Raw genomic sequence first — 18,880 nt, 5'->3', positions numbered from 1 at the left:
AGAATCTAAGGATAAAGGTCTGGGAGTGTTCAGTAAGAGAGCTTATTGAGTACAGTGCCCCCTTTTGGTATGTACCTAACCAGACATACCCAAAATTGTAATGTCCACAAAGGTTCCTCACTAAATGAATACAGGGCGTAAGTAATATGTCCTATGCAGACGCCTTAAGGGCCCTATCTGTCTCCTACAGGCTTTTGAGAGGAGATCTATGCCTGGCATACAGGGCATTGTCAGACCCCACTCAGATGGATCTCCTGCATATCCACAAAACAAACAGCACCAGAATTACCTATTCTAAAGACTTAAACCTTGCCTGTGATATAAATAGGACCTGCTGGAGAGATAGGTATGTATCTCAGAGACTACCCCATCTATGGAACAGGCTCCTCATATGAAGCAGAGTTCCTTCCTAACTCAATTCAAGTCCACCTTGGACAATTGTAGGGGAAATCGGAAATTCATTCCTGTTTTGGCACCTGTGTCTCTAATGGGCACATGTAACTTGTAAATGGTTCATCTCCCAGGCCCATGCTTACACTTATCAAAGGGTATAAGAACTTGTCAGAGATTTTGGATGCATGGCTAGGCTTAAAAAGGCCCTTGTGGTTGTTAGCCTAGTAAACATCTATGAAGGCTTAGACCTTATGACCCTTCATCCCAGTGAATCATATTATTTGCTAGAATCTATAAGCTGCAGGATGTGGACAGTTGAAATAGGGTTTTTGTTCTTTAAGTAGATTGTTCTCAAATAGATGTGTTCTACAAGTTTTTGCAAACCAAGTGATATTAGTGATTCAACCTGATGAGGGATACCAAATTACACAGGGTTTTACCTCCTTGCCTCACAACAACACAAAATGTCTTGGAAGCCCCATTCAGATGGGAGGAACTTGCATGAGCATAAAATAGCTGAAAATGGTTAGGCATCTGCCCAAGATGTTTTTCTATCCAGAACTTTTTAGCTACTTCATGTCAGAGCTTCTCAGGTTCTTTCTGCTTGTCTCTGGTTTTCATACAGGTAATTCTGAAGCCCCCCCCCCCACTCTCTTCATGGCATGATACCTTTATTGAAATAATGACTAAGCCAGTTAAGCTGTCAGATGATTGTTCTGGGTATCATCTTATTTCTGTTATTAATCTAGATCATAATATTTGTCTGCTGTAACTGTCTTCCAAAATCACAACCTTTGTAAATAGGCTAAAGCGTCCATATCATGTAAGATTTATTCTGCTGTCAGTAGTGTGACTGTTTAAGATGGGTAAGAGAAATATTCACACTAGCCATAAAGTACAGACACCCACAGACTGCCCTGAGTGTTGTAGCAGAAAATGCTTTTGACAGTACATCATTGAATAATGTATCAGTGGTATTGAAGAAGTTTAATTTTATACAAGGCATTGTTGAAAGTCTTGTGTAGCTGTACAGTGGGCCCCATATCCATGGTTTGAGTGAACCCATGAGTCTCTGAAAAGTTGCCCCTGGCTTTCAGAATAAGGATTCATTCTCCCGGAGACTTCCTGAGAAGGGAAAGGAAAACATGAGGATAAGACAGTTGTCTGCATTCAATAGCATAGTTAGGTAGGATGAAGAGGGCTGCTGAACTGCACTCAAGGGGTTATGTAGTATGATACCTCATACCATGCTTTTCGGCCCCAAAACTCGGACCAAACCACAAAAGGAGGGGGAGTATCCATATTCATCAAAGATACCCATACCTCCAGGTTAGTGGCACTGCATGAAGCATCGGAGACCATCCATGTGCAACTAACAGTGGGCAAAACTACCTTTCAGTTTGTAGCCTGCTACAGACCATCCTCCCAAACTCAGGAACCCCACTCAGCTTTCCTGAGAACACTGAAAAATATGAAGGTCTCTCCAAACACCATCATATTGGGTGACTTCAACTACCCAAACATAAACTGGGAGCACTACTCAAGCCCCAACACCCTCGCCCAATGCTTCCTAGAATTTATAAACTCAAATGCTATGGAACAACTGGTCACCACTCCCACAAGAGGGGAAAACATATTGGACCTGATCATCACCAACATGGGGACTCTATGTTCCATACCAGAGGTATACCCCTCATTGGTAAGATCTGACCATAAATTAATCTCACTAGACATCCATATCCCGTCCCCACCCCCAGCCAAGGAAACCACGGTGAAGAACTTCTCAAAAGCAAACTTTGCACTTCTCAAAACCGAGGTGGAATCCTTCAAAACCCCCAGGCCAGTGGAAAATACGGCCCAAACCGCAGAATCCTTTACAAACGCATTCTATGGATACCTACAGGAATGCATGGATCGTGCTATCCCAAATAAAACCAAGACTCACTCCTCCAAAGGCAGGAGACCTATCTGGTGGACCCCAGCCATAAATAAGCTATACAACAGAAGGAGGAAGCTACTACATGATAGAGCAAAATCCCAAAAAGGGAAGGCATCTCTGATCAGTACTAGCAAGAAACTACGATCCCTCATAAAATTATCTAAGGCCAGCTTCGAAAGAAAAATTGCACAAGATGCTAAAGATAATCACAAGGCCTTCTTTAGTTATGTCAGGAACCTGGGTAGCAACTCCCAGATATACTCTGAGTTAGAGCAAAATGACAAAAAATACACTGAACCCACAGACATTGCCAACATCCTGGCAGACAGGTTCAGTGCAAACTTCTCCCCCCTTCGCGCCCAAAAGAGCAAATGTCTATCCCAACAGAGTGTAGCCTCCCTGACATCACAGATGCACAGGTGAGAGCTGCCCTCTCCAAATCAAAAAACACAGCATCAATGGGACCGGACAGTGTCCCGGGCTGCGTCTTACATGAGCTCCAAGAAGAATTGAACCCTCACATAAAGTCACTGTTCAATCTCAGCCTTACTACAGGATATGTACCCAAGGAATGGCGTACAGCAACAGTGGTCCCACTCCACAAAGGTGGTGCCAAAACGGACCCCGGAAACTATCGCCCTATAAGCCTGACTAGCCTGGTCTGCAAAGCTATGGAGCGTATCATCATGAAACTCATAAACAAAGACATTGGGAACCTCCAAACACTGGATCCTACCCAATTCAGCTTTGTTAAGGGCAGATCTTGCCTCTTGAACCTGGTTGACTTCTTTGAAACAGTCACCAAGGCCATAGATGAAGGCAAGGTAGTCCACACAGCCTACCTGCACCTCGCAAAAGCCTTCGACACAATACCCCACTCGGGCATCATAAATAAGCTCACCAGCTTAAATATCAACCCCTATGTCACAAGATGGGTTGCAAACTGGCTCAGGGATAGAACCCACATGGTCAGAATTACAGGTGCCATGTCAGACTCTAAACCAGTTACAAGTGGCGGACCACAAGGCTCAGTCCTGGGATCTCTCTTGTTCGGTATATATTTCTCTGAGGTACAGGCTAACACGGGAGGACTATGGCTGACCAAGTTCGCAGATGATTGCAAACTGGGTGGCATAATCGACTTGCCGACTGACACAAGCATCCTCCAAAAGGGTCTTACAGAGATGGATAACTGGTGCCAGAGCCATGGCCTAAAGCTAAATGCCAAAAAGTGCATAGTCATCCCCTTTGGGAAAAACAAAGTGCCCACAAATTACCACATAGGTGGTAATCCATTAAGTACGGAAGAAGTAATTAGGGATTTGTGGACCCAAGTAGATAGCAATCTCTCCTTTGACAATCACGTTGCCAAAATGGTTAGAAAGACTTTCTATATAGCCCACCTTATCACAAAGGGGTTCGCATCTAGATCAAGAGAGGTCATTGTGCCCCTCTACTCATCACTCATCAGGCCCATAATTGAATACAATGCCCCATTTGGGATGTACCTTACCCGACACCTGCAGCAACTGGAAAGACCCCAAAAGTACCTCACCAAGAGGATCAAGGGACTCAAACAGATGCCCCACGCAGTTAGGCTAAAGAAACTCCAGCTCTAATCAGTTGCTTACCGCCTACTCAGAGGCGATCTGTGCCTGACGTATAAAGCCATGTCCAAACCAGAATTAATGGACATGCTCCACCTCAGAAAATCCAAATCCCTTAGAGCTACACGCTCCAGGGACTTAAACCTCAGCACAGAAATAAATAGGACATGCTGGAGGGACAGATTCACTTCCCAGAGGCTCCCCTCATTCTGGAACAAAATCCCAATCCATGTTAGGCAGAGCCCCTCAATGACCCTCTTCAAGAGAAATATTGACGAGTGGATGGGAGATCATAGGTTTACCCCTGGAATCTCTTTTGTGTCCCTACTAGACAGAGGCACAGTAAACTAACCTTAAAAGGGCTATCTTCTGTGACCTACTATACAGAGGCACAGTCAACTAATAACTAATCTAAAAGGGTGGCGAAAGCCAAACACACTCTGGCTAGGCTTAAAAATGCCCTAGGGCAGATAGCCTAGTATCAGCTTATGAACCTATGATCTATAGGGCAGTACCAATACTCATTTCTGTACCTACTGGCATTTCTGAATTCCAGTACAGAAGTGAGCTGCAATACTGCTTTTGTGGTCAGGACTGCAGTAGTGCATGTATGGTATATGTTGTAGCAGTAGGCGAATTGCTACAGCTTTAAAAGCAGAAGCTTGGAGTTGAGGGGCATAGAAATGGGATTTCTGAGAGCCAGCCAAATTAGAACAGACTTTTTTTTTGCTCCTCAGCTTACAGTTGAGGGTACCAGATCAGGGAATGGTATCAGGTATTAGATAAGCCAGCTATGACTCTGTCTTTCATACTTCTGCATAAGTAGTATATGAATATTACTCCCTCAGCTACTGACCTAGTGCTTATCCAGCATTTCTGAAATCTTGATTATCTTGTATGTTTTCTTTTCTAGAAGTGTCAGGTCTTTAAGGCTACCTTCTTCAATCTGGTTAACAACTAGTAGTGTGTATACTCAGCAGTTTGTAAGAAGTGGAAGAGTTTTGACATGTGAGACAATCTCCTCATTCCATCAGAGTTCATGCTAAGACATCTTTGGTCAGGTCCTCTAATGTGGTCTGTAAAGCAAGCCTTGTTCTCAGCATAATGTAGAAGTATCAGATCAGAAGTGTGGTAAGTCCCCTTCCATTTACCTATTGTCAGTATATGAACACCAAAACTGGGTTGCAACTTTCCACACCTGACAAAAATATGCTGCTTTTGGACCCTCTCATTTTGTCTAGCTCCTTGCTGCTTGGAGTTTTTGCTTGATCACTGTTCTAGTTATTCTTTCTTACTTATAAGTAATTGGCCTACGTGCACACTGGATATAGTATTCACTGTTAGTGATGCCCTCAAGAAATTACTAGAGACTGGATCCATATTTTCACAATGCACTCTCATTGGTCCATTGTTTTAGGTAAGGCTGAAAGGGCCTATAGATTAGTATCTAAGATCTCATAATTTCTTTAGATACTCCTGGTAAGTTCTAATTGGTTCTTTTGCCAAGTTGTGCTCCTCTACTGAAGGCAAAGTAATTTTGAGGGATTCTTTACTGTGACCGACAAGTGTGTAACTTGTACTTGGAGGGGGAGTGGACCCACTTGGTGTTAACGAATGGCGGACCTTATTGCCTAGATATTATATTCAGGACATTGCACTATAGGAATGAAAGAGTTGTAGAGCAAATAGTATTCTGAAATGGTCTAGGTACAGGCCATACATAGAGCATGTGAGAGACGTTTTCATTAAATCATCGGTGTTTAGGTGTCTCTCTAATGTTAGTCTTGGAAATAAGCTATTTATTGATTACATTACCGTGATTAAATCTTTTTAAGAAAGATGTTGCCTCGCTCATTCTCCTCTTTCCTGCCTATACTTTGTTATTCTTTCCTCTTCTTCCCTATGTGGTTTGGCATTTTTTTCAGTAAATATTAAAAAAGAAGCAGCTGTCTTGCACATATTTGTTGTTCACTGTAGGATCTATCCTGTAGCACCTCAGTTTGGGTGACAGACCTATCATTATTACCAGACAGCCAAAGCAAGTCAGTAGCTAGAATACAGTATAATCATTAAACTCAATTGTAGATGTACGAGTCCCCCCCCCCCCCCATTTTATAGTAATTCCTTATACAATGCTTTCTGTGGAAACATTTCCACAATAGTGGGTATTATTACTTTTACTTTTGATGACTAAACCAGTGACAGTCAGCAGTTTCACCACATATGGAGTAACATACCAATTTTCAAGACATCGTTACATCAGAGTCCAGTTTAGTTCCTATTCAATTTCTACTTAAATCGTATGCCATAAATAGACCATGTAATAAGAATAATGGATGCAAGTCTCTCATTTATAACTGTTACTTTTTATCTTATGAAATGACCTGCTCCAGAAGCACTTTTTGTACAAATAAGCTTTTGTAATGATCACTTGAAACATATCCACTGGTTCACAATGTTATAATTGCCTTATAATAATGAGTGCCATAACAAATGCCTTGTTTCTCACATAACAAGGAACATTGACAGTTCTTGTTTGTACTTGTACTGAATGAAATGCTTGACGAACAAGGTTTTATTAAAAAAATACTGATTTATTTGATGTTGAAAGGTAAATGACTGTCAATAATGCGAATGGACATTTGCCCTCATTTTTAATTTCCATTGTAATTATAATATCCAGGAAAGTGCACCACATTAAGATTCCAGTAGACTTTCAACAGGAAGATTAAATTATGCATGCTTTGTATTCATTTCAACACCACGATATTGCTTAAGTAAGGTCATGTAATTGTTGTGCCCTCTCCCAATGACCTCAAGGTGACTGGAACACATTAACTCTTGATGTACACTCTTTGCTACCTTCAGAAGAAAAAAGTCATTCAGTAGTTATACATATGTCTTAGTAATTTTTTATACAGTATAAAACCATGAAGCCTTCTAATTTTTTTGTATTACTGACATGTTCTGCCTACAGAATACAGAGTTATTTTTCTTATGGTAGAAGAAAAACTTTGAACTAAAAAGAGACAGAAATAAAACTTCTCAGACTTAATTAATCGCAAGTAATGTTAGCCCAGTTTGCATAAAAAAAGATGGATTGTTTCTTGGGTTACAGTAAATTGTAAAAAGCTATGTATTTTTCTGTCACTTTTGCTAGCAACTTTGCTTTTAAGACACAGCAATGCGGCTGGATATAACAATTATCATTGTTTATTTTGGCAAGAGAAAACTTGCAAGTGCAAATGATATAGCTTATTGCTTTGTAGTTCAGTGACAGAAAACATCTATGCACAACATTTAGCTGACCAGCATCTTTGTAACAGCTTGAGTCTATGCTAGTCTTACTGTTTTGATCATTTTGTTTTTGCTTTTCAGATGAAGACCCATTCCTCCTAGTTGTGCGAAACACCATTATTTTTGGCATGTCCCTGAATCCCGAGGATAAGAGCAATGATGCCATGATCCCCATAGCTGGAGTACAGAATGGTATTGATGTAGAATTTGATGATTCAGAGCAATGGATCTACTGGGCTGAAAATCCAGTAAGTATTTCCTGAATCTGAGATTGAATTTGTTAATCTTTCATATAAAACTGCTCAAAGTAGTTTTTACATGACAAATGTTAACGTGTATAATGGTATTTACTATTCTACCTCATCGCGTCTTTCATTTCTTTTGCAAAAACTGAGCTTGCATACTACATTTTGTATTTAAATACACTGCCATGTATACACACAGGTATGCAAGTACATGTGTTTGTATATGTCTATGCATAGCCCAGTCTAGCAGACCATTAATGAGCCTTCCCCAAATTTTCAGTTGTCCCAACACACTTTTTTGTTAAGTGACTTGCTCAAGGTCACATAGTATGCAAATGGAGACTATGGGAATTAAACCCTGGCCCACAGGAAATAGCTTGTTAATGGGCTTATAATCTTAATCCTCTATGGTAATTACCAGGCATGTGTGTGATTTTTATAGAAGCTGAGACACAATGTATTTACTAGAGAATTCATTTAGTTTACCAGCACTAGCTTACGAAATACACGGTATAAAAGGCATATATTTTAAAACAATGTGACAAAGCCCAGCACTACTACCTACAGCACTGATGAATATATTTCAAGAAAGAGCTTAGGAATTCTGGGAATGTATATAGTAGTGATGAGAAAATTTGAACAGCCATTAGACCACTTCCGTCCAACAGAAGGCCCAAAGGTGGGCATTATAGAACAGATGATGCAGGAATGTGACTAGAATATAAAAGTTTTATATGAAAAATAAACTCCTCAGTCCTGGAAGCCCTTCCAACCCCTCCCCTTTTCCAAGCAACACAGCTCTAGAAACTGCTACCCTTCTCAATAGACACTTCATTGACAGTGTCCTGAAACTTGCACCCTCTAACTCCAACATATATACCCCCTCTATCCCTCCCCACCCTCACAACAATAACCTCTTCACCTTTCAACCAGTTGCTACTTTGTTGATGACACAGAGGTGCAACAGTGGTGGACAGGAGGAAGAGGTTGACAGAGGATTTGGAAAGGCTGAAGAAGTGGACAGAAAGGTGACATCTGACATTCACTGAAAAAAAACTGTAGAGTGTTTCATTTAAACCACAACACACTGGAGTGATGTATTAGCTTTTGGGACTGGAATGGATTGCAGCAGAGAAAGAAGGGGAAATACACATGTTGACAACACCTGAACTGAACCGTGAGGAGCAGAGTGAGAGGGCAGTGCCAGCACCAAACAGAATGCTGAGGTGCATCTTCAAAGGAATATATTCCAGAAGCAAAGTGTAATACTTCTACTGCTGATGGCCTTTTTCAGACCACACCCTGAATCCTGTGTGCAGTTCTGTAGGCTTATATAAGTGCAATGATGGTAAGGTTCTGGAAAAAAAAAGGAGGAAGGTACCAGAAATATCTGTGGAACTGAGGGGGAATGAGTGTAAGCAGCCATTAGAGAAGGTGCAACCCTTCTGACCTGAGGCCAGCAGAAACAAGGGAGATTTGATATCTATATATAGGATCATATCAAGGAGATCTGAAAGGCTCATTGTGAACAGGAAAGACAGAGGATTAAGGACAGAATAGGAAAAAGGGAGCACAGCCAATAGAATGTGAGGGCTAACTACTTCCTGGATATCCAAAGGTATTTTTTCATAGAGGAGGTTGTGGAATGGGCTACTGGATTGGATAGTGGGGATTGGGAGTGAATCCACAGAGATATTTCAGAGGGCATGGTGGAAAAGGAGAAGAGGGAATGCAGGGATGGAGGTCAGGTAGAATTTTAAGGCAATTACAGACAGAATAAATTGCCTCATGCTGCCATCAATTTAATGTAACATAGTTTAGTGTATGCTAAATTTGTAACAGGCTGGCTGCAGAATAATTGTCTGAAGCTTGTCTGATTGGAGTTTTAAGATGTAAAGTGCTGTCTTGAAAACAGGCTCATTTTATCTAAGCCTACCACAACAAGAACCATGCCTTTTCCACAGAGTTGTGAGAGTTTATCTGTCAAGTGTGTGGCAGGGTGTTAGGAAGTGTTTACTCTGTATGACAGCTGTGGGTGAGAAAGCCACCTCAGAAAACGTTTCTGTTACTATGTGTAACTTCTGTTAAGTCCTATATTCATTACAAAATATGTATTTTGGTCCAATAGACGTGCCAAAGGTGTCAGTTGTGCACGTGTCTAGTTCCTGATAGATCCCAAGGATTACTTCAACCAGCCAAGCAATAAAAGTAAAGAAGATTCACAGTTTTTCCATCAATACGAGTTCTTATCACTGACATAATATGTTATAGGCAGCAACATAAATACAATATTACTGACTAAATCTCAGCTGTCAGCTCTGATATGTTTAAACACTGACTCTCCAGTGTGATGGGCATTACTAAACAAATTAAAAGCATTAGTGAACTTTACCATATGCACTTAGTTTGCATGCGGGTAATTCTTATATCACTCCGCTGATAAGGCCTAGGAGCAGGTATGTATAGTTAGAAGCAATGGGAAATCAAAGCTCTGCTTTCCTTCTTCAAGTAATTGTATGAGATCATTTGTAGAAATGTGTTGTCCTTGTCAGCAATTGTGCTTGAGTAATTAGTGCTAAAGAAAATCAAGCAGGAATACCTGACTACGATGCAGATGTGCAATTGTGCAGTACAGGGTTTCTGCCACAGTATACCACCTAAGCAACTTAATTAAAAAGGAAAGTTCACAGTTTTTAATCCTGAGAATTGCAGCAATGTTATTTTGTTTACCAGCCTATATGTATTTCTGAAGAAACTGCAGTGGCATTTACAAAGGTATGCTAGTATCACAACTCAGCTTAAATAAACACTTTCTATTGCTTTGTGCAGCATTCATTGAAAATGTTAATTCATGTAGCCACATAACTTTGTGAATCCATACAGATAGCAGTTTATCATCAGTGACTTTTGTTATTTTTTCATGTATCACAGTCGTCATACAACTAAACACATATTATGGGTCTTAGTTTTCAGAAATTTGTAAAGGCTCAGCCTTTAGAAGTTACCAAAGTAAAACAAATGACATATTTCAATAACTGCATCTAAGCATTCTACAGCTATCCAAACAGGCAGTGTGAACCAGTAAATCACTCCTTGTTTTGCTCTATTTTTATTTCATGTTGGAATGCCTAGACATTAGGAAGAGGTACTATATCATCATAAAGACAGAATTACACTCTGTCTGTTAGTTTTATGCAATGTTAGATAAATAAAACATTTAACTAATTACAGTTCATTTTGTTCAGCAATTCTGAATTTGACTTGTTAAACAGAAGCTCTTAAGTTGCTATTATTTTTAAAGTAACTTTCTAATTCCATCAGCAGTAAGAAGGGATTGATTAGTTTTTAGCAAGAGTATGAACATCTGTAGAAATCAAAATACACATTAACATGTCTAAAAACAGAAACCTGATTTTAATATTAGTGTGTCATATATTACTGGTTAAATTAATAAAAAACGGCCAGCACAACAAATTGTTGTGCAGTAGATTGTTGTCTCACCTAGTCCTGAGTCCATGCATTATACTGGTTCCTTGTGACCCAGAACTAAATAGAGCAACTGTCAGAAAATGAATGAATGACGGCCTGTAGAACTAACACCCACTGAAGTGGCAGGCTGTGATGCAAAACAAGGCCAAAGCATGCAGTCATCTTTTATGCTATGTAGAGGAAAAACAACTGACAGTGGCCGCTTACTGCTTCTCAGTGGGAAAACAAACTGAAATGTATTAATATGCATAGAGATCACAAAACAAAAACAATGGAATATAAGGTCACTGGGTGCTGAAAGGAAATGAAAAACATAATTTGATAAATAGGAAATGTTGCTTTTTGAGCCAAAGTACCATTAAGTGAATGCAGGCCTTACTCAAATGATCTTAGGGTTGGATTTCAGAATTTAATTACAGAGTTTTTGGGTAACAGGTGGACTGTCTTCTCTGCTTTCCTCTAATGAAATATAAAATATTACAAAGTTTGGTCCCCATCACCTGAGAATTTGCTCTGTATTATCCCTCTAGCAGTAGATCCTTTGAGAATGGAGTCCATTGTTGCCACTTGGCCATTTAGGAAATGCTTCTGTGTCTGGCCCACATCCCCTGAATGCTGTAATTAACAGGTAATTATAAGGTTATCTGAGCACACTTAAAGGCAATCTCCTCTTTCCTGTTATCGTTGTGTTTTGGTAAATGCTACATTATTACATACAACCTTTATTCTTTGCATGTCATTTTGTAATGGTAATGCTGTCTGTTAAACTGGCATCGAACACTAAGTATTGAAACTATGAAGACATTTGACATTGAAGATTTACTGACAGCATCCATGTTAGCAAAGAATACAACACCACTGAAGTTCATAATATGCAAAAAATAGAGGACTGAAAGGAAATCAGTTCACTAACTGATAAACTGCATACTAAATACTGCATTAAATACTCTCAGTAAAATGCAGAAATGGCTAACAAAGAAGAAGCATTCTCAAACAACATTTGTCTGTGAAATTTTGCATGCAGGGAGGAGGAAAAGTTGAGGTACAATAGAACTGCCTAACAGATTTGCTGATAAGTATTTTTAGGCACCACTGAGCCCTGTGGTTACTGGGGACCCCTGACTAAGCTATTTATTTTATTTTCATATTTTTGTTAAGTATTTAAAAAAAGAAAAGAAAAGTTCTTTATTCTGTGCAGTTAATATTTCAGATGTGTAACAATGACTCCAGTACAACGAATTACCGCAAGGAGCAGAAGTTCACTTGAACTCTGCGAGCCAAGTGTCTAGATGACTGTCCTTCCGCTTCCACCAACATGCTGTTGACCTGCCACCTGCAGCAATGGCAAACACATAGGTGGACAGAGGGAAAAGGCTTCATGGCAGCAGAGACAGGAAGTAAGATCACCATTTTAAATTCAAACACACTTCTAGCTGTATTAAAAGATAAATTCACATTGCCAGTACACTTTACAAACTTAATTATGTGTATGTCTGTGAAGAAACATGCTTCCCAATTTCAGCAACAATTATCATGCGATTTCCCTGACTCTGTTTACCCTGATGGAGAAGCTTTCTACAGCTCATTTTACGCACAACTGGAACTTAACCCTGACTGTGCTGATAAAAAGATTTCAGATTTTTAATACACAATGTATTGTGGTAACTATCCGTCTAGAAGCAAGGCTTCATGTACCAGTGAATATGTATGTAAGCCCCTTGCCTTGACTCTGTTAATCCAGATGGGGACCTTTAGATCATGTAATCTTTCCCGGTAGTTGTAATGGATAATGTGGTCCCTGAGTCTTTTAATGCTACTATGGCAACCTCGCCTCCCTTAATTTGCTGGGTTGAAGAGAGATCTGTTAATCCTGCTGGAGTCACCTGATTCTGTTTGTCTTGATGTGCCTCTTAATTCCGTTAAAACTGCTATGACCTTTTGATTTCTTTAGTCCTGTAGTTCTCTGAAACTACTTTTGCTGTGGTCCTGACCGTAGTGATTTTGCTAGGGTTAGCAATAGATACACAGTCCTGATTATGTCATAGCTATGGGACTGAGCAAGCAATGTCAGCTCATTCATCAATGGGCAAAGGAGTGGCTTTGTCCTGCTATAAGGAGTGCCACCTGGGGGAAGACATGGGATTACAGCTACATATACAAGGACTAGATGAATATGTATCCAGTTTAGGCATGCTTTCTCTCTAGCTGAGCATAGAAATGCAGATTCATAGGTTAGTAGTAGGCTAGCTTCCCTTGTGTGCCATTTTAAGCCTTGCCAATTTCACTACCAAAGGGGAAAATCAAACCCTCTACCTTATGTTAGTGAGGTAAACACCTTAAGCATTATGCCAACCCCAAGTGTCCTCTAATTAGAGTGATATATCGTATCCCAGCCATCTTTGTTTCAGGTGTCCCTTGTCCTCTTATGTACTACGATGCATGCGCCTAACCTTCACAAAAAAGCTTATAACATCTCCACTTATTATTATGTATTGCTGGATGTGATGTTCTCCTCATCTTTCCTAAGTACAGTGCTTTTGTTATCTACTTAAAAAAAATCATTGCTCACAGGTTCTTTTATGCCTGCGTTCTACCTTTCATCTCTTAAAAATCACCCTGGCATAAAAAATAAGCTTACCAATATCAAAATAATACATTGCCACTTCATTCACAAAGACTCGTACATTGTTGTCACCATACCCCCCCTCCCTTCCCCAGCATTATATGTACAAGCTTTTCCCCACAAATTAAAATTTGCAGACATCAGTGCTTACTTCATAGAGAACAAAAGTTCCTTTCTACAAGACTAGCTGTCCCTCTGCAGTCCTGATATATTGGCTGATAATGAGATATTGCTCTTTCCACACATCTTTATTTAACAAATTATACTAGCTGATCATAATATATTCTTGTATAACTGAAAAAATATGCATATAGGGAGTGTGGAAATAATTTATTGTGAAGCAATTAAATGCTTCTTGCAAATAACTTAACTTGCATTCACTGCAGACATAGGCTTTACATTTTATGTATAAAAAAAAACCTGAAAGAATTTCTGTGCTATCTACATTCCCCCAAGACTCAGTAGGAAATGACTGACCACTTGTAATATTAAAGGTTAAATATTTGTATTGGGGGACATAAAGACTGACTAGAAATTCTGCATTGACCATTTCCTTTATTCCACAGTTCAGCTGTTTGATTTAATGGTCTTGCTCAACCTATCTAATGATGAAAAGAACTTGTAGATCTTCTGGTAATGCCATTATTGTGGTTTGGACCCTTACCACTGCCCATTGTAATTTCATGGTGGTAGGTTATACCCCTGGTTCATATAGTTATCATCTGGTGACCTTTGCTGTTTAGTGTCGAGATTTGTAAAACACAATCCTTATTCATGTTATCACATCAAGAAGAACATTGCCACTGTCCCGTTGGTCAATGCTGTATTTAGTACAGATTGAACTTCTGTTTACTTCCTCCATCTTGACTCAGGACAGAGATTGTGCTGTGTGTGTGTGTGTGTGTGTGTGTGTGTGTGTGTGTGTGTGTGTGTGTGTGTGTGTGTGTGTGTGTGTGTGTGTGTGTGTGTGCTTGCACGCGTGTGCATGCGCGTGTAATGTAAAAACTATCAGCATAAAGTTTTGGCACTAAAGCTTCTTGAAAGCCAGTAGGTCATTAACATGTCAGATGGACTTAATAAAATTAAGAGCCTGTGAGCCTTGATCTCCTGGGACATACCATGTGTTGCAAGTCTTTTCATTATGTACAATCACGTTTAACTCCTTCTTACTCAATTATCACCCAGCTTCCTAGTCTGCCATCCAGGCCTGTACAAGCTTTCTTCATACTTGATGCAAAACAACATGGCCTTTTTGCTTTCACCCTAATACACATGATGCTAGCCTGACTGTCATTTGGTGTGCACTTGACCTTTGCACTCATCATTATCTAACATTATTTAGTACAGATGCAGAGCTGTGCTTTGGCACATCCTTACCTGCTACATGCTCAAACACAGCAGTGCACTCAGGTGGTAAACATGTGCACATATAAATCCAGTACATATGCAGGTACATATATAACACATGCACAGCTGTATTTCATATACTGGACATTAGCTGAGATTTTTACATTCTTCTTCTTCTACCTCATGTCTGCCAATATCTGGTTCCCTCTTATTGGTTTTGTACCTGTTTATTCTTCAGTGGGATTGAGAGCTTATGTGAGGAATTGTCACCCAGAGAGCCATGAAGATAGCATGGCTAACCATCTACTAATATTTCACTGCCATTATGTAGGTAACCTCATTCCAATGGTCTGAGGGTCAGGGTTCTCCTTTGACAGATTAGGACCATCACCACCAATGCTAAATGTCACAACACTGTTGATTGAGAGTGAATTTCTGTTATCCTTAATTCTACCCCTCATGAATCTGATGTTTTCATCACTGAGATGGAAGCACATAGTTCTGGCCTGTAATGCACGCTCACTTCCGTATATACACTGACCTCCATCCCCATTGCTATATACTGCTTGGTGTGCAATTGCATGCACATTTTTTTTTGCCCGTATTCTTTTTATCTGTGTGCTTTCTGATCATTGAACCTTCCCCAATCAGATTCAAGCCCATCCATTCTTCCGTACTTGACATTCCCAGTATGGTGGCAAGAGCCTTCCCAAGGCACTGTCATCCAGGCATCCATAACTGCACTTTGGGCCCCTGCCTGAATCTCCACCTCTGCTCTTCCAGCACTGACTCAGGTTAGCTTGGCTTTCACCCAGACCGGCGTCCCAAGGCATCCTTTTAGTCTGTCCCCAGACTCAAACTACTCAGCACTCATCCCCATTCAGCAGCTTTGTAGCATGCTGGATGCAAGTAGTGGAGGTTATTTCTATTGTTTCTTAAACCCCACCCCCCAAAGTTGCTGTGAACACTGCAGCTATGCCCTTCCTTTAGTGAGTTGAGTGCTGCTACACTCAATTCCCTTAGCTCTATTGTCACTGTCTAGCATTTTAAAGAACCTGCGCTCTAGTCAGTGGCAAACATGTAGACCTCTGACACTCCAAGAGCAACATCCTACTGGGACTGCCTCTCACCAGGATGGTCAACCTGGCAAAAGTTGCACCCTTCCATATCCCACTGCCAAACTCTGACAGGGGCCAAATCACTTCTCAAGCTTAAGTCACACTCAGGGATTTGTCCCTGTATGCCTCAGAGGGGGGTTACCTACATGCGTCTGTGACCTATCTTGCTGCTGCACATAGCCAGTGCTTCTACTACTGTGCAGTACAGTAAGATGGGTGGCCAGTAACTTCCACATTCCCCGATGGACAAAGTACGAGCTGCTACTTAATGCGAGTTGGTCTCAGCTGTAGTCAGGGTTATTTTTCTACACCACTGTGTTGGGTGGGAACTAACATTTTGACACCAGCCATCATGCTGGGGTAAGGTACTGCACTCTGTGGGACTAAGATCACCCTACTTTTACTGATTATCATATGAAGATATGGATATTGCAGAAGTATACAGGGAAGGAGTATGTGAAATGTTAACAGATTTGGCTAGGAATGAATGCAGGAAGGACAGAGTATGGAGATAAAGGAGTAGCTTCCTTAATTTGAAATTGGTGTGTGGTTGTCACCTTACAAGACAAGTTCTTATACAGTTTGGAAAAAAATAGATAATTAAATGGCTGTTAATTACAACAAATAGAAAAAGCAATTCTTTTGCTCTGCTGATAAAAATGAAGACAAGTTCTGTTAACATAAAAAATAGCATATATTTTAAATGGAAGTGTGAGCCTCAATTGACATTGCTATTGGTTATGCGTGTGGTTATTGTTTTAGCTACTTTCATTTGCCTAAAAGTCGTAAGAAATTTATATATACAACAAAATCAGCATTTTTTTCTGGGTTCTTCATTTTCAGCAAGGCTAAGGTAATTATTTTATACAGCTAAATGTAATTGAAAATCCCAGACAATAGTGGAAATGGCAGGACATTTTCTTTTCTCAAAGCTGACAAGGCACAAGTAACATTTTTTTGTAGTTAATCTGATAACTTTTAGTATTATATTTCTCATATATTTCACTAAAGGACAAAACTCTGAAAGCAAGGTGTTCCAAAGCCAAAATCATTAGATAGTTTTAGTTGGTAGGGAATTTACACCTCTTTGATAAAGGCAACCATATGTTGGCTATGAGTGGATGACTTGTAGAAAATTATTCTTTGCTCTTCTGTTGAATAGCCTAGAAAAGGAAAACATTGTTAGAATTCAACATTCTTTTGCTACTGTGGCCACCTTCTCTCTAGCCACATGGACCTGCATAGCATTCTGAAACTAGTCTACAAAGAGGTAGCCACAGCATTCACTGTACAAAATAATCTTAGATCAGCACAGTCATTTAATGATTAATTTCATTTTTGTTAGCAAATAACTTACTAAGCTGGGCATAAATCCCTATGTCACTCGATGGGTTGCCAACTGTCTTACTGACAGAACACAGACTGTAAAAGTAGCAGACTCTGAATCCAGACAAGTGACAAGTGGAGTACCTCAGGGTTCGGTCCTGGGACCACTCTTGTTTGGCATCTACTTCTCTGAAGTACAAGCCAACACTAAGGGACTCTGGCTAACAAAGTTTGCAGATGACTGCAAACTGGGAGCCATTATAGAATCCCCAAATGATGTGGATATTCTACAAAAGGGCCTTACAGAAACAGATGCTTGGTGCCAGAGCCATGGGCTCAAGCTTAATGCTAAGAAATGTATAGTTATCCCCTTTGGAAAAAAACATGTACCCATGAACTACCACATAGGTGGCAGAACACTAAACATCAAAAGTGTGATGAGAGACTTAGGGACACAAGTGGACAGTGGTCTCACTTTCAATAACCACATCACCACAACAATCAGGAAATCATTCTATGTGGCACACATCATCACTAAGGGCATTTCATTCAGAAAAAAAGAGGTCATTGTCCCACTGTACTCATCCCTCATTAGACCCATTATAGAGTATAATGCCCCATTTGGTATGTACCTCACAAGACATCTGCAACAGCTGGAAAGGCCACAGAAATACCTCACTAAAAGAATCACAGGCCTAAAGCAAATGCCATATGCTGACCGTCTAAAAAAACTCCAGCTATACTCTGTGGCATATCGTCTACTTAGAGGTGATCTCTGCTTAACATACAAGGCCATGTCAAACCCTGAGCTGTTGGACATGCTCCACTTAAAGAAATCCCAATCCCTCAGAGCCACATGCTCCAGGGATCTAAACCTCATCATCACAATGAACAAAACATGCTGGAGGGATAGGTTTCTGACCCAGAGACTCCCCATACTCTAGAATAGACTGTCCATACATGTCAAGCAGAGCGCCTCATTGTCCTTCTTCAAAAGGAAACTTGATGATTGGATGGGAGATAGGAAATTCACCCCAGGGATCATGTCAGTCACCCTGCTAGACAGGGGCCCAGAGATGTAAATATTGTGGAAAGAAATTTCCAGGGAATTATTATGGTTAGGCTTGCATAGGCCGTAGAGCCGATAGCCTAGTACCAACCTATGAACCTAAATCAACAGTTTTATGGGGAGTAACTAGAAAACAAATAATTGTCAATGTAACTCTGTGTTCATGTTTTTTTTTTAATTTAGAGGAATACAATTTATCCTGTTCTTCAGCTTTTGACAACATTCACCCCAAAGAAGACCATTGAGCCAAAATGCAGGGAACTTTTTATTCATTAAAAAAATAAATTAGTAGAGAAACGTATTGTTGCTGTTTGTTTGGTGTGATTTAAACAAAACCTGGAGTTTTGTTTTGTTGAAACTAGAATAATAATAAGTCTGAGAATGTAGTTTTGGGATCCCTGTCTGAGAGGACTGTCAGTGATGTGAT

At 40.1% G+C, this 18,880-nt stretch overlaps 1 protein-coding gene across 1 annotated transcript in view; it reads left to right on the top strand.

Annotated features, from left to right (window-relative positions):
• Window positions 1-18,880, top strand: part of LRP2 (LDL receptor related protein 2) — a 1,335,386-nt gene that overhangs the window by 569,207 nt on the left and 747,299 nt on the right. The window contains exon 32 of the mRNA XM_044075346.1: window positions 7,318-7,484. Within this exon, the coding sequence (XP_043931281.1) occupies window positions 7,318-7,484 (167 nt within the window). The remainder of the gene's footprint in view (window positions 1-7,317; window positions 7,485-18,880) is intronic.

Source organism: Protopterus annectens, chromosome 6.part1 (genome assembly GCF_019279795.1).
Source record: "Protopterus annectens isolate FY-2018-M chromosome 6.part1, PAN1.0, whole genome shotgun sequence".
Classification (NCBI taxonomy): Eukaryota; Metazoa; Chordata; order Ceratodontiformes; family Protopteridae; genus Protopterus; species Protopterus annectens.
Note: the sequence above shows the minus strand (reverse complement) of the source record. Positions and strands in the feature narration are given on the sequence as shown.